Source organism: Mus musculus, chromosome 2 (assembly GCF_000001635.26).
Source record: "Mus musculus strain C57BL/6J chromosome 2, GRCm38.p6 C57BL/6J".
NCBI classification, from domain to species: domain Eukaryota; kingdom Metazoa; phylum Chordata; class Mammalia; order Rodentia; family Muridae; genus Mus; species Mus musculus.
In genome coordinates, this window is record NC_000068.7 from 87559634 (window position 1) to 87576779 (window position 17146).

Sequence of the window (17146 nt, forward strand, 5' to 3'; positions counted from 1 at the left end):
AAAGAGGGAAGGCCCAAGTGAGAATATTCTTTTTTAAAATTTCCTATTATTGAATATTTTCTTTATTTATTTATATTCTTTCTTTATTTTATTTATTTATTTTTATTTTATTTTATTTTATTTATATTTATATGTTAAGCCATTTCTTGGTTTTTCCCTCCAGAATCCCCTATCTCATTCTTTCTCACCCGCTTCTATGAGGATGTTCCTAAACCCACCTGCCCCCTCATGCCTCACTGCCCTGGCATTCCCCTGCACTGTGGAATCAAGCCTTCACAGAATCAAGGTCTTGAGGATGGGCTGCTTAGGGGGTGCCCACGGGGACACAATCTTGGCATGCATTCTCCAGCTCTCATATGTGTTCAGCAAGTGTTTTTCAAACACCACATACTCCAGGACATCCTTGGGCACATCTTCTTGTCCATACATCAATCTACCAAACTGATCATAAATGGCCAAAGTCTGGTGAGTGTGTAGGCGCACGGTGACCTAGCCATACATGTTGCTCTGGTTCACCAGGCCTGAGCAACTGACATGAACCACTTGGGCTGGCTCTAGAGATTCCACAAAGCCACAGTGCACAGTCTTGTACTTGCGGTCCCAGACCATGTCCGGAAAACAGTGTTCAGTTGCCAAGGTATGAAGCTGGTCATGGTCTGAGTTGTTTAGACAAAGGCAAGTTTCATTGAAAATATCCTTAGCTTTTTCAGGGAAGTCTTTTGTTTTAAAATTAGCATTAATTAAATTAAGTAATTAAATTAATTAATTAAAATTGCCAGCTGTGATGCCACATTCTTTCTCAGTTTCTCAGTTCTCTGCATGAATCCTTCCTTTGAAAGAGATGACATTCGAGCATCACCCTCTGGTGGAATATAGGGATCAAATATACCAGCTGTACAGGGCAAATGTATAGGGCGCTGCAACCGTTCCAGTGGAATGACAATCCTGCTTTCCTGGCATACTCCAAAAACTCCTTCTCTGTTTTGTACTTGGGTTCAGGAGTTGGGGGTCTAAAACGGCTTTTGGGTTTTACTGGAACTACAGCTGTGGGCTGAGTCAACAGAATGGACTGCCTTGACCACCATCCCAAAGTCCTGGATAAGGAGGACAAGCCCCGAGGTACAGGGGCCGCCATTTTGCTCGGGCAAAAGCGGTGTCACCATCTCTTAAGTGAGCATTCAAATTAACGGCCATATTTTCTCAGGAAGCTGATTTGCTGGTTTAGTGTAAATGAATGTGGGATCCTGCTTTCCTGTGGAAACTTTAGGGCTCCCAAAACTAAACCTGTCCCACCAATCCCATCACAGTTGGATCTACTCCCCATCTCAGTTGGGTCGACCTGGGACACAGCCTACATATTAGATTCTTGTCAGGACACAGCCTTCACAATGGCACAGCATGTAGAATTAGATACCCTGACCTGCATTGTCTGGAACATAACTTCCCCCACCTTGCAAAGAATTTCTGCTGCAATCAGAACCATTCAGCCAATACCAGGGAAAACCACATGCCTAATGGACAGTGAAAGTAAATAATCAATGAGAACAAGGGCAATATGACACTACCAGATTCTAGTTATCCTGCTACAACAAATTCCACATATCCTAATGCATTTTCTAAAGACAATAGAGGCCTTCAAAACGGACTTGAATAAATCCCTTAAGGAAATTCGGGAAAATACATTCAAAGAGTTAGAGGCATTAAAAGAAGCCAACAAATGTAAAGAAATATAGGAAAACATAATCACACAGGTGAAATACATGAGTAAAATTGTCTAAGACCTGAAAATTGAAATAGAAACAATAAAGAGAACACAAACTAAGGCAATCCCGGAGATGGGGAATATCTAGGAAAGGGAAGAGGAACTACAGACTTGAGTATCACCAACAGAATAAAGGTGATAGAAGGGAGAAGATACAATAGAAGAAATCAATGTATCAATCAAGGAAAATATAAAGTCTTAAAAAGTTCATGACAGAAAACATCCAGGAAATTTGGGATACTGTGAAAAGTCCAAACCTAAGAATAATAGAAATAGGGCTGGAGAGATGGCTCAGTGGTTAAGAGCACTGACTGCTCTTCCAGAAGTCCTGAGTTTAATTCCCAGCAACAACATGGTGGCTCACAATCATCTGCAATAGGGTTTGATGCCCTCTTCTGGTGTATCTGAAGAGAGCAATGGTGAATACATAAAATAAAAACTTAAAAAATAAAGAATAATTGAAATAGAAGAAGATTCACAGATCAAAGGCCTAGAAAACATCTTCCACAAAATCATAGAAGAAATTTTACCTAACTGAAAGAAAGAGATGCTTATAAAGGTAGAAGAAGCTTATAAAACATCAAACAGATTGGACCAGAAATGGAAATCCCCCCCCCCCACATAATAACCAAACAATAAATATACAGCACAAAAAAGAATTTTAAAAGCAGCCAGGGAAAAATGCCAAATAAGATGTAAAGGCAAACCTATCAGAATTATACCTGATTTCTCAACTGAAACTCTAAAAGCTAGCCATGTCTGGGCAGAGCTTGCAGACCCTAAGAGACAACAGATGTCAGATAAGCAGCAAAATATTCAACCACCAGAGTTGGAGAATCCAAAATAAGCCATGTCCAAACCAAATTTAAACAATACCTTTCTACTAACCAGGCCCAACAGAGGATACAAGAAGAAAAGTTCCAGCCCAGTTAGGCTAACTATATTCAAGAAAACACATCAAATAAATAGCTTCACACAATTAAAACATATAGAATGGAAACACACTCTGTCAACTACCACCAACATTACAATAAACAGATATAACAATCATCAGTCATTAATATCTCTTAACATCAATGGGTTTAATTCCCCAGTAGAAAGACACAAACTAACAGAATGAATGTGTAAACAGAATCCATCATTGTGCTGTATGCAAGAAGCAAACCTTAGCAACAAATATAAACATTATCTCAGTTTAAAGGGTTGAAAAAGGTTTTCTAAACAAACAGACCAAAAAAAAAAAAAAAGTCATGCTTGAGTAGCTATTCTAAAACCTGATTAAATGGACTTTCGATTAAAACCAATGAAAAGACAGGAAAGGACCCTTCATACTTATCAAAGGAAAAATCCACTAAGTGGATGTCTCAATTCTGAACATCTATGCATCAATACAAGGGAACTCACTTTTTTTTTTAAATTTTATTGGCAGTTTATTAAGTTCAATGATGAAAGCTATCAGAAGAATATTCTCCTGAAAATATGTTTTTTCTTAGAAAACAAAAACAAAAACAAAAAGAAAAGGAAGATCCAAACCCCCTCAGCATAGGCACAGATGCTGTGGCGGTCACGCCTCTCTGGAGACTGGGACAGTCCATCAGTCTGAGGACTCACTCCCTGGGGCAACAGGATTGTAGTTAGGATCATCCTCACCATCTTCTAGCTCCAAATCGTCCATTTCTTGGAACAATGACTCATCCACCTCCACATTGTTCCCAGCATCCTCCAGGAACTGGATATTGGATGTGTCAAGATTATGATCTGTTTCAAATACCTGTTTCCCACTTAGTTTATTTTCCCCTGCTTGTTCCTCTTCTTTCATTCCTTTCTTTTTAATTTCCAGGAGTTCTGTATCAAATTTGGCCTTCCAACGCAAGAAATTCTCAATCATAACAGGGGTGCTAAGGAACAGTTTCTTCTCTGCTTCTTCTGCTTCCTTTTCTTTCGTTTCTTTTCTTCCTCTCTTCTTGTTCCTATCTGATCAACTATTTCATTTAACTTTTCTTGAACAGCTGTCACGAGGGTGAATATCATCACCATGCCGAGATTCTCCTCAGCCTGCAATGCCAGTAATTTTAAAATGTCTGAGACACCATTATCTTCTAGATTTTCCTTGGAGAATATTTCATAAAGTGGAGTCTCATCAGGGTACTTTTCACTGTATGTAAACTTGAGAGTAGTCTGGACAGTTTCATCATTTTCTCCAGCCTCCAATGTCACAGTAATGGTGAAGCTTGGTGGGCTTTCTGATAATACTGTGCAGGAGTTGGGGTAGATGGTCTCCAGAACCTCCAACTCATTGCGTTGTTCCTTGCCATAATCTGTCATCGTGACCCGTGTTGCTGCCCATGCATCGGTGCGACACCCTGGCAGCGGGCTGCAGTGGACACCCCCGGCTCTGGCTGCCAGGTGGGCGCAAATGCAGAGTCCGGGAACTCACATTCTTAAAAGAAATATTACTAAAGCTTAACTCATGCACTGAACCACACACATTGATAGGAGTCCTCAACACCCCACTTTCACCAATGGACAGATCATTCAATTGGTTCTAACAGATGTCTATAGTACATTTTACCCAAACACAAATAAATATACCTTCTTCTCAGCACCTCATTGAATAGTCTCCAAAATAGACAATATAATCAGTCACAAAGCAAGCCTCAACAGATAAAAGATGGAAATAACCCCATGCATCTTATCAGATAACTATAGTTCAAAGGTATCCTCCAACAACAGAAACAACAAAAAAATCTACATATTTATTAACAGCTCTCTACTCAGTGATAAGTTGGTCAGGGAAAAAATGAAGAAAAAAAAAGGCTGTCTAGAATTCAATGAAAATGAGTGCACAGCATGCCCAAACTAATGGGACACTATGAAAGCACTACTAGGATGAAAACTTATTGCACTAAATATCCTCATTGAAAGCAATGGAGAGCTCTCATATGGTGAATTAAAAGTACATCTGAGAACTCTAGAAACAAAAAGCAAAGACACTCATGAGGAGGAGGAAAACTTCTCAAAAAATAACCAAACTCAGGATTTAAATCAATCAACTGGAAATAAAGAGAACAATACATACAATCAATGAAAAAAGCTGGTTCGTAAAGAATATCAAAAAGATAGACAAATCTTTAACCAAATTAACTAAAAGGCATAGAGACATTATCCAAATACACAAAATCCAAAATGAAAGGAAAATGTAACAATGGAAATTGAAGAAATTCAAAGGATTATTAAATTCTTCTTTTAAAACCCGTACTGCTCATAAATGAAAAGTCTGAATGAAATGTATTGTTTTATAGACACATACCAGTTACTAGAGATAAATAAATACCAGGTGACTATCTGAATAGTACTATAACCACTGAAGAAATAGAATAAGTTATTAAAAGTCTCCTAAGCAAAAACACCCTGGGCCAGATGGTTTTAGTTTAGTATTCTATAATAATTTCAAAGGAGAGCTAATGCCAATACTCCTTAAAATATTTCACAAGGTAGAAACAGAGGAGACATTGGCAAACTCATTATATAAGACAGCATTCACCTTGATACCTAAATGACATGGAGACTCAACAGAGAAAGAAAGTTTTGAACCAATTTTCCTTGTGCACATTGATACAAAAATACCCCCCAAAATATTCCCAAACGGAATTCAAGAACACATCAAAGAACACCATCACCAAGAAGGCTTCATCCCTGAGATGCAGGGGTGGTTCAACACATTCAACAATGTAATCTACCATGTAAACAAATGGAAAGAAAAATACCACATAATCTTCCAACTTGGATGCCAAAAAGCATTTGACAAAATCTAATAACCCTTCATGCTAAAAATCTTGGAGAGATCTCTGATATAAAGTGCATATAAAAACAAAATAAAAGCAATATGTTGCAAACCAATAGCCAACATTAAATTAAGTGGAGCTATACTTAAAGCATAAAATTGGGGAAAAGACATGAATGCCCATTCTCTTTTTTTTTTAAGATTTATTTATTTATTTATTTATTTATTTTATGCATATGAGTATACCACCATTACTTTCTTCAGACACATCAGAAGAGGGCACCAGACCCCATTACAGATGGTTGTGAGCCACCATGTGGTTGCTGGGAATTGAACTCAGTACCTCTGGAAGAGCAGTCGGTGCTCTTAACCACTGAGCTATCTCTCCAGCCCGCCCATTCTCCTTTTAGTTGTATTTAAATGACCAAGAAGCACTTAAAGAAATGTTCACCATCCTTAGTCATAAGGGAAATGCATATCAAAACAACTCTTAGGTCCCACCAAGACCCAGCTATACTACTCCTGGGCAGATACCCAAAAGATATTTGACCATCCTACAAGATAATTGCTCAATTATGTTCATAACAGCTTTATTTTGAATACCCCAAAATTTGAAACAATCTAGATGTCCCTAAAGTGAAGAATGGATAAAGATAATGTGGTATATCTATACAATACCACCAAGCTACTAAAAACACAGACATCACGAATTTTATAGGCAAATGAATGGATTTAGAAAATATCATCCTGAGTGAGATTACCAATTCCCAAAAGATCATACATCGTTTGTACTCACTTATTAGTGGATACTAGCCATAAAAATATGTGATATCCATGCTACATTTCACAGACTAAAGGAAACTAAACAAGAAGAAAGACACAAATACGGATGCTTAAATATTACTTAGTAGAGTGAATAAAATGAAAGAGTCAGATGGAGGGAAGATCTGGAAGGGAGCTGGGATGAGGAGGGGGATGTAGGGGTTCAGAATCAGGTGAGGGGAGGGATCTGAGAGAATGCCAGATGGCCTTGAAAATGACTAGAGATCTGCTGCAGACAGGGTTGAGGAAGTGGGGAGAGGTGCATCTCCAGGATAGGACAGAGACCTAGGAAAAGAGAGATGCTCATGACTCAATGGTTGTCACCTTAACTATGACCTGATATGGAACCTTAAGAGGCCGCCTCCTTTAGCCAGGCAGGAACCCCAGCAGAGCTATAGGGATAACAACCATTCACAAAACTTTCTACCCAAAACTTATCCTGTTTACAAGAAATTCAGGCATAGGGGATGGGGCAGAGAATGAAGGAATGGCCAACAAATATCTGGCCCTACTTCAGACCCATCCCATGCACGAGCATCAATCGCTGACACCATTAATGATGCTGTTATGCTTGCAAGTAGGAGCCTAGCATGGTTGTCCTCTGAGAGGATCCACTCAGCAGCTGACTCAGATGTAGACACCCACAACCAATCAATAGATACAGCTTGGGGACTCTAATGGTAAAATAAGAAGAAGGATTGCAGGGCCCTGCAAGAGAAAGAAATTCAACAGAAAGACCAACAGAATCAACTAACCTGGATTTTTTGGGGGCTCTAAAGAAACTGAACCACCAACCTAAGAACTCACATGTGCTGGACCTAGGCGTTCCTGCATATATGTAGCAGATGTGTAGATTGGTCTTCATGTGGGTTCCAAACAACTTGAGCCTGGGCTATACCAAAAGCATTTGTCTATATGTGGGATGTATTCTTCTAGCTGAGCTTCCTTATCTGGTTTCAGTGGAAGAAGATATGCCTAGTCTTGCAGAGAACTGATGTGCCAAGGTAGTGGGGATACCCAAAAAGGAGGATTTAAAATCAATTTAAAGAGAGGAGAAGGGGTAGGGGAAGGAGATAATGATTATGGGAGTGGGTAGCTGGGAGAGGTCAGTGAGGAGGATGTAAAGTGAATAAGCATGTAACTAACTAAATAAATATATAAATAAGAATTAAATGGGACTTCATGAAAATGAAAATTGTCTCTGTAAGTCAAAGGACACTGTCATTAGGACAAAACCACAGCATACTGATTAGGAAATGATCCATGCTCACCCTACATCGACAGTCAGCTAATATTCAAAATATATAAAGATATCAAGAAGTTAAATACTAACAATACAAACAATCCAATTTACAAAATAGTGTACAAAACTAAACAGAGAGTTCATAGCAGAGGAATCTCAAATGGCTAAGAAGTACCTAAAGAAATGTTCAATCTCCATCACCATCAGGGAAATTCAAATTAAAAGGACTATGAGATTCCAACTTACGGACACCAAAATGGATAAGATCAAAATTTTGAAGGACTGCTTATGCCAGAAAGGTTGTGGAGCAAGGAGAACACTCATCCATTTGAAAGTACAAACTTAACCATTCTGGAAATCAATTTGGAAGATTCTCAGAAGACTGGGAATAGTTCAACCTCAAGACCCAGCTGTAACACTTCTGGGCATGAATCCAAAAGATGTTCCACCATCTCACAAGGACACTTACTCAACTATGCTTATAATTGCTTTATTCATAATTGCAAGAAACTAGAAACAAACAAATTTTCCTAAGCTGAAGAATGGATAAAGAAAATGTGGTTCATTTACAAAATGGAGTACTATTCAGCAATTAAAAACAAGGATACTGTGAATTTCAAATGGGTGTATTTAGAAAATATCCCAAGTGTGGTAACCAAGACTGGAAAGGAAATGGATGGTATGTACTCACCTATAAGTGGATATTAGCCATAAAGTATAGGATACTCATGATATAATCAACAGTTGCAAAGGAGCCAAATAGCAGGGTGGGGCCAAATGATGATGATTGAATGTTTCTCAGATGGGAAAACAAAATGAATACTGGAGGTTGAGTAAAGGAGGGAACTGGGTAGATTAGGGGATGGGGAGAGGAGTATGCAGATGGGGCAGGGGGCCATATATTGGGAGAGCACGGGAGAAAAAGAGGAAGGTCAGCGGTGGGGCAGGGGCAATCTCTGTGATGTGGCAGAGATCTAGGATGCAGAGAGGAATCAAAGAAAGATTCTATTTGGGAGGCTCTAGCTGAGACTTCTTGTAGTGAGGGATATGATTCTGAAGTGGTCAGACAGGACTCCTAGTAGAGAGGTAAAGACAACAACCCACCCATAAAATTTGCCTAAAAGATGTTCAGTGACAAAAATACACCAGAGACTGAGGGCCAACCAATGACCATCCCAAACTGAGAGTCATGGCATGGGCAAGAACCCATTCCTGACACTATTAATGATATTGTTATGCTTGTAGACAGAAACCTGATATAAATGTCCTCTGAGAGGCTCCACATAGCAGCGGATTGAAAAAGATTCAGAGACTCACTCCCAAACATTAGATGGCGCTTGGGGAGATTTAAGGAAGATTTGGCAGAAGGATTGAGGGACCTGAAGAGGACCGGACTTCACAGGAAGACCAACAGAATCAAATATCCTGGACACTTGAGAGTTCCCAAAGACTGAATAAACAAAGAAAGAGAAAGCATGGGCTAGACCTAGGACCCCTGCACATATGTAGCTTGGTCTTCATGTGGGTTTCCCAACAATTTGAATGGGATCTCTCCCTGAGCATATTGTCTACCTGCCTGTGGATCCTATACCTCTAAAATGGAGAACATTATCTGGCCTTAACAGAAGGAGATGTGCCTAGTCCCGAAAAAAATTGATGTCTTTGAGGTGTAATGTATAGTTACATGTGTATAGTAATGTGTATAGTTATGTAATGTGTATAGTTATGATGTCAGTAGAATCCTTGTTTACATGAGGAAGACTTGCAGATGTGCTCTTTGTTCTTTTAGTGTTCCTACCAAATCAGTTACTTCATTGTCTTCCCCCATCCTGATTCACTTGCTACATGTGATAATCTTTTGAATTAGATGGTTGTCTTTCTTGGTGCTATGTTATTTTTTTTTCAATTTCCATTTCTGTTAATAGTTTTCTGCTAAAGTAAAACCATATCTAAAACCTTAAAATTACCATCAGCCATAGGTTGGCCCACTACCACCAAAAAACCCTGCTGCTTCTGTTCATTGCATCTTGTAGGTATAGTGTAACCATTGTGACTATTATATATATCCTCAAGTAAGAATACTATCAAAACAACACAGAGGAAGTCATAGTTTAAAGAATTACCTGGAATTTAGGACTGTAAATTGGCAGAAGGGATTTTATATTTATTTATATTAATTCTAGAATGGTTATTGTTTAAGCATGTAACATTTGTTTTTTTTAAACTGGTGAATATTTCCAAATAAAATTATATTTTTATATGATTTTCCCCCTTTTTATAAATAATTTTATTCATTTACATTTCAAATGCTATCCTCCTTCCAGGTTTCTACTCCATGCACCCCAAACCCATTCCATCTCAGCTCACCTTTGCCTCTATGAAGGTGCTATTCCACCCACTCACCCATTTCCACCTCAGCATTCTACCATCCCACTATGCTGGGACATTAAGCCTCCACAGGACCAAAGACCTCCCTTTACATCAATGTCAGCTAAGGCCACCCTCTGCTACCATACCCCATTCAGGCTCAACATTCTAGCCCTCATCTTGTTTTGCTTTCCTGAAGTCTATGATGTCACTAGGTATCCCAGGCTGTCCCAATTCTCGGAACCTCAGAGGCAATGTTGCCACCAAAAATCTGATGTGTTATACGATCCACAAAAACCATAAGGGAGACACGCTACTGGACCCAAAGACTTGATGATTATCAGAAACAGAGGCAACTCACTCCAGAAGTCAGGAAAGGAAATACAAAATCAGGGAAAGACCATTCAAATTTTTAAAATTAAGTTAAACACAGAAATCAAAACTGAAATGTACAGTAACACCAAAACTCAGATGACCCCAAAACGCAGATGACTATGAGCAAAGAGCCTTCATCTGTGTGATGCAGTGATGATTGAAATTACAAAAATCTATCAATATAATTTAAATTATAAAAAATATTGGGAGAAAAATAAATCACACAAACATAACATTAAATGCTTAAAAACCTTTTGACAAAATGCACTAACACTTCATAATAAAATTGTTGGAGATATTGGTGCAGCAGCATACTAAATGGGAAAAAAACTTCAACAACCCCATATCTGACAGAGGGCTCGATGTAGAAAAAAAATGGCTGGAGGAGACTGCTCCTAGCTTGGTAGCTGCTAGGCAATGAAGGATTTCTATTGATCTTAGCATACTAAGATGGAGAGGAGGTATCCTTCCTTAAGCAGAGAATCTTGGTATACTGCCAAACAGGCTGCAAACCTGAGGAAGTGGTCTTCCTGATCCTTTTCTCATGAGAAAGTAACTTTGTTTATAGTATAATTAAGCAACACATCCAGTAGTTGGACTGCAGACATATTTCTCAGTGTACAAGGAGGTTTGTGTCAAGTTGAAACAAGATAAGTTATTGCTAGGGAAACAACACTTGGAATAAACTGGAAACTGTGAGAAATCTTTACTCTTCTTTGCCTTAAAAAGAAGCTGGAGCTGGGCAGTGGTGTCACATGCCTTTAATCCCAGCACTTGGGAGGCAGAGGCAGGCAGATTTCTGAGTTCAAGGCCAGCCTGGTCTACAAAGTGAGTTCTAGGACAGCCAGAGCTATACAGAGAAACCCTGTTTTGAAAAACAAACAAAAAAACCAAACCAAACCAAACCAAACAAACAAACAAAAAAGAAGCTGGAAACTTTGAGTAAGCTGTGCATTGGCTGAATTGGCTGTGTACCCCATGTCCTGGTTATTGTAACCCTCATTTGGGACCCCTTTATATACTAGTCATTGACAGACTGATATCTAAAATATATAAAGATTGCAAAAAAACTAGATATCATAAAACTCCAAATAACCCAATTTATAAATGGGGTGAAGATCTAAACTGAGAATTTTTAACAAAGCTGTATCTAATGGCTGAGAATAATTTCAAGAAGTATTCAACATCCTTAGTAATCAGAGAAATGCAAGTCAAAATGACTCTGAGATTCCATCTTTCTTTTCTTTATTAACTAATTTCTTTACGCACTGTGTATTTTACATTCTGATCTCTTTACTCCCTCCTCCCATTCCTACCCTTGCAAGTCCCTCCCCCAGTTACCCACCTCCTTCTCCTCAGATAATGGGAACACCCTTTGGGTACCAGCCTGCCCTGGGACATCAAGTAGCACCAGGACTAAGTGCATCCTCTCTTTCTGAGACCTAGATGGTCAGTCCAGGTAGGGAGTGGGATCCAATACCAGACAAAAGAGACAAAGACAACCTTCACAATAATTGATAGGAAGTCTATAGGGGAACCAAGCTGCACATCTGGGACAAATATTTAAGAGGCCTAGATACAGCCAATACATGGTCTTTTTCAGTCTCTGGACCTGCATGGGCCCAAGTTTGTTGACTCTGTAGGTCTTCTTGTGGTGTCCTTGACTTCTGATGCTGGGTTGCTGTCTCTGGCTTGCTCAGTCCTTCCTTACTCTTCCTCAAGACCTACAAGATCCACCTGTCGGTCTCTGTATCTGTTCCCATTGTTGCTGGATAAAGACTCTTCAGAGACAGTTTTGTTAGGTTCCTTTCTGCAAGCATAGCAGAGTATAACTAATAATATCAGGGGTTGGCTCATTCCCATAGTGCCAGCTCCTGGTCTGCCGGTCCAGGCAAGAGGAGGAAGGTACCAAAAGCACGGTGTCTCTCCAGGGCTGAGTAGGATAGCACGTCTTGATGATCCAAAAGAAACACATAGAGCCTGGAGTTTTGTCCAAGCAGGAGCTCAACTTTATGCTATCAGTCTCTTGCCTATATAATTTTGGAACATAGGGAGGTGGATTTTTGGTGGGATAAGATGACATAGGAGAGGGGAAAGGTCACAGAGGGTATGGAGTGACTGACAAGGCCAGGGACAAAGTTCTTACTCAGCAACGGAGGGTTAGAAGCAGGGCCAAGCAGGTCTTGCTGAGTCACCCCAATAAGGAAGTGACTGAGACAGGTCTCAAAACTCAAGTCAGTCTTGGGTTTTTCCTCAAGGCCCCAAAACAGGGCCAACATGGGACCCAACACCATAGGATAGCTCTCAGCTAGAGCCAGACCGTGGTTGTCCATTTCCTCAGTCCCCGATTCTTTTATCCCTGCATCTTGTAGGCTGGACACCTTTTGTATCAAAGGTTTATGGGAAGGTTGATTTCCTCCTCCCTCCACTGGAAGTCCTACCTGGTTACAGAAGGGGCCATTTCATTCTCCATATTCCCAACTGCTAGGACTCTCCCTTATGGTACTCTCCACAGTCTCCCAGGAGAACCCCAACCCCCATCTATTATCCAGCTACTCCCAGAAACATACTGTTACAATGGCTAAGATCACAAACTTAAAGAACAGTTAATGCTGGTGAGAATGTGTAGCAAAGTGAATGTGCCTCCATTGCTGATGGCAGGGCAATCTCGTGTAACCATTTTGTAATTCTATTTAGTGGTTTCTTAAAAAATTAGGAATAGACCCACCTCATGACTTAGCTATACTTTGAGGCGTACACCCAAAGATGTTCAAACATACAAGTCACTTGCTTATCTATGCTCACAGCAGCTTTATTTGTAATAGCCAGAAAGTGGAAGCAACCTAAATGTTCCTCCACCAAAATAATGGATAAAAACTTGTGCTACTTTTACACATGGGAGTGTTACTCAGCTCTTAAAATAAATGATGTCATGAAAAATCCAGGCAAGTGGATGGAAGGAGAAAAAAAATCATGCCTCAAGATCTCAATGCCAAGATCCAGGTCAGAAACTTGTGTCTTCCAACCTCAAGATCAGGATCACAGGTGAATTATAATTCTGGATTGTAGTTCATTCCAGTTATAGTCACGTCGACAACCAGGAATAGCTATTACAATATGCCAAGGCTGGGTGATATTCACGGAATGTCTCCTCTTTTCTGAAGAGAAAGGGAAGAGGAGTAGATGAGAATGATGAGGGAAAAAAACTAAAAGAAAAGAAAGAGGAGGAAACTGGGAGGAGGTTGTAAATTAATTAATTGATTGATTAAGTAATCAAAATTTAAAAAGATATGTATGTGCAAAAAACTAAGAAAATTAATACTAAGAAAATTGGCAAGTAGTTTTACAGCTGATTGACAACTTTCCTGTGTAGATATAAAATAATTTAAAATATTAGTTGACACAGAATTTTAAATAAAACCATGTGATTTTTAATAAAAGCAACCAATATCACATGTGCATTTACATGCATTGACAATGGAAGTATGAAAGAGGAAAAGATCATCAATATGTATTGTATCTATGTTAGGATTATCTTCTTAATCGTGGTTTATTTTACTGTTAGAGTGGTCCAGATATTTAGCTAAACAACATAACCACACATAAACATACATCACCCCCCCACACACACACACAGACATATTGTTTTAAAATTTCGATGCTTCTTTCAATGTACATTTTTATTAATAATAACAAACTGAAAATAAAAATCAGAATGTGCTAAAGGAGTAGTTTCCTTCAGTTTCATTTTATTTTTCCCATTTAATTTATATATTCTTTTGCTTAACTTCTTGAGTGGAAGAACAATTTTCTTGAATTAGAATGTATCATGGGCAAGGAATGTATCCCCAGGGTAAAGATAATTTCCTACTTAAGCAGCACTTCTGTTTGACAGGACATTAGATGCTTGAAAGAGTTTTCCTGTTACAGATAAAAGAATTATTTAAGCCTTAAAACCCAAAGTTACTTAACACTGTCTTTTATAAATTAATACAGGTAAGAGTAAGATTTACCTTAACATTAGCTCAAACCAAATTTGCCTTCTATCATATATATCTAGAACTTGTCTTTTCGCTTTAAATATCCATTGAAAGGGAATTGAACAATTGAAAAGAATCTTGTATGTAATGTTATACCTTTATATTGTTTTATTTTTTTGTTGTCACATGTTTTGATATTTTACTCATTTAAAAGTATTATTTTTCTTTTAGCAGGCCTTTATTTCAGATATTCACATATTTACCTGCTTTATAAGAATAAATTGGAGGTCAGAACCATTAAAATATACATTTTAATATGGTCAAGAATGAGCATCATTAAAACATATCTGTAACTTACTGTTGTCAAAGGTATAACTATCAGTTAAGAATTAAATCTCGTAAGTTATTATGAAAATATTATACAATTATTAGCATATTTATAAGTGCTTTATTTATTTTTGCCCAAATAAAAACTTTTCTGAATTGATGTAATCATACAAGATTTTCAGTTTTTGTCTCCTCACTTTATAAATTAAATCAGAAAGTATAAGCCCTGTGTACATTTGAATGTTAAATGCATTACTTAAAATAAGAGTATAGGAAAGGCAAACATTCATTTAAAGAAGATGACAGATAAATGAGCATAAATCACTAGAATACACATAAATGCCTGTATTTTAGAAAATCCTAGTGGCTTTCTTAGTTTGAGAATTAATTTTGCTTTCTAAAGATTTTCAACAGTCAGAAACAATAGCAATAAAGGAAAACATTTTAGGTACACACAAGTAGAAATGTGCAATCTGAAAAACAGATTAATTATTAAAATATTGATAAGCAGAGAGTGTCTATGTGTCTTAAAAGAATAAAATTAATTTACCAGGTCCCACTATCAAACTCCACAAAATACACAACATTTAGTGTATTAGAAAATATTATAGGATGATTTTTTTATGCTTTTTCAGAACAATTCTTTAAAAAAATTGGGGATATATATATGGCATATAATTTTTCCTCAAGGGCAATGGAAATGTCGAAAGGGTATTAACATTGTTTTATACACGATGAAATGAATCCAAGGACAAGATAATTCTTGTCATTTTTCTATGAATCATCCAACAGATGAAATTCACAGAAATCAGGGCAGAGGACAATGCTTCCACTGTGACAGAGTTTCTCCTCCTGGGATTTTCAGACCTTCCTAACTTACAAGGGATTCTGTTTGGGATGTTCTCCATAATTTACTTGATCATATTGGTTGGAAATAGTTTCATAATTGTGATAACTAGAATTGATCCTGCACTACAGAAGCCCATGTATTTTTTCCTGGCAAATTTTTCTTCTCTGGAAATCTGTTATGTATCAGTCACTCTTCCTAGGATTCTGTTTAGCATTGCTGCTCAAGAGAGAAAGATTTCTGTACTCAGCTGTGCCACCCAGTTGTGTTTCTTCCTTATGCTTGGAGCCACTGAGTGTTTTCTGCTGGCTGTGATGTCCTATGACCGCTATGTGGCCATCTGTAACCCTCTGCACTATCCTTTGGTCATGAACCCAACAAAGTGCACTCAGCTGGCAGCAGCCTCCTGGCTTGGAGGCATCCCAGTCCAGATAGGACAAACCTGTCAGATATTTTCTCTACATTTCTGCAATTCTAACCAAATCAACCACTTCTTCTGTGACATACCACCCTTTCTCAAGCTGGCCTGCGGAGACACGTCAATTAATGAGCTATCTGTCTATTTGGTGGCTATATTATTTGCTGCAGTCCCTTTTATGTTGATTCTTGCATCTTATAGCAAAATCATTGCCACAATTCTGAAGTTGCCAACAGCCACAGGACGGGCAAAAGCCTTCTCAACATGTTCTTCCCATTTGCTTGTGGTGTTTTTGTTTTTTGGATCAGCTACTATTACCTACTTGAGGCCAAAGTCCACCCATTCTCCAGGAACTGACAAACTATTCTCTCTATTTTACACCATTGTGACTCCCATGTTAAATCCTCTGATATACAGTCTTAGAAATAAGGAGGTGATTGCTGCACTGAGAAAATTGTTACGTATCAAGTAGTGCTTGGAGCTCTGGAACAAATGATGAATTGATTCTTAACACAGTTACTGAAGAAAAGCATCAGCTTTTGTTCTTCTCATGGGAGTATAATCAGTTTATGCTTCTATAATGCCTATGCTGCTTTGAGTAATAGCCTGAAATATATTCTCTTTTGAAACAATCTATACATGCAAATATATCTTAATTCAATAAAATGTAGTGAAAGAACAGTGTATATTGATATGATTAAAATACAATTTGATCACAGTTTTTATAGAAAAATATTCCTAATATTTGAAACTTGTGACATAAAAGCATAGATAGATATCTTAACAATTTAAACAATAAATATCCCAATTTTTTTGTTATTTTTTATTCAGCATTATTCACATTTAACAGTAGTACTTTAATATCAATGGATGTTGAGTGAGTTGCTAAATGAGTTAATGGGATAGTTAATGTTAATATACTATGTCTCCAAGTTATGTATGGCAACTCTGTATATGTCACAACATAAATATGAAAGAAATATTTCTACCTATTATTCATCTGTATATCATTTAGCCATAATATTAACTATGATAAAACTGCTTTGGTATTCCCAACTGCTTTTTTTCAGTGCACAAGATTTGTGATCATTCAGTTATTGCATTTAACTTCTATCAGTTGCACCCAACATTCTGGCATTTCAAAAGACATGTTTTTCAACAAAGTTCACTCTACAGAATATTTAAAACAAGTATATAAAATAATAAAACAAAGTTGTAATG

At 37.9% G+C, this 17146-nt stretch overlaps 1 protein-coding gene and 2 pseudogenes across 1 annotated transcript; 1 reads left to right on the forward strand and 2 right to left on the reverse strand.

The window, feature by feature from the left end:
* On the reverse strand, positions 281-1152 carry Gm13744 (predicted gene 13744; annotated as a pseudogene).
* Positions 3173-4194, reverse strand: Gm13743 (predicted gene 13743; annotated as a pseudogene).
* Positions 15453-16397, forward strand: Olfr1129 (olfactory receptor 1129). The gene has a single exon (NM_001011836.2). The coding sequence runs from the start codon at positions 15453-15455 to the stop codon at positions 16395-16397; it is 945 nt and encodes a 314-aa protein (NP_001011836.2).
* Positions 16398-17146: the final 749 nt, after the last annotated feature.

Coding starts and splice junctions, on each gene's coding strand:
- Olfr1129 (NM_001011836.2), top strand. CDS start 15,453: ATGAAATTCACAGAAATCAGGGCAGAGGACAATGCTTCCACTGTGACA.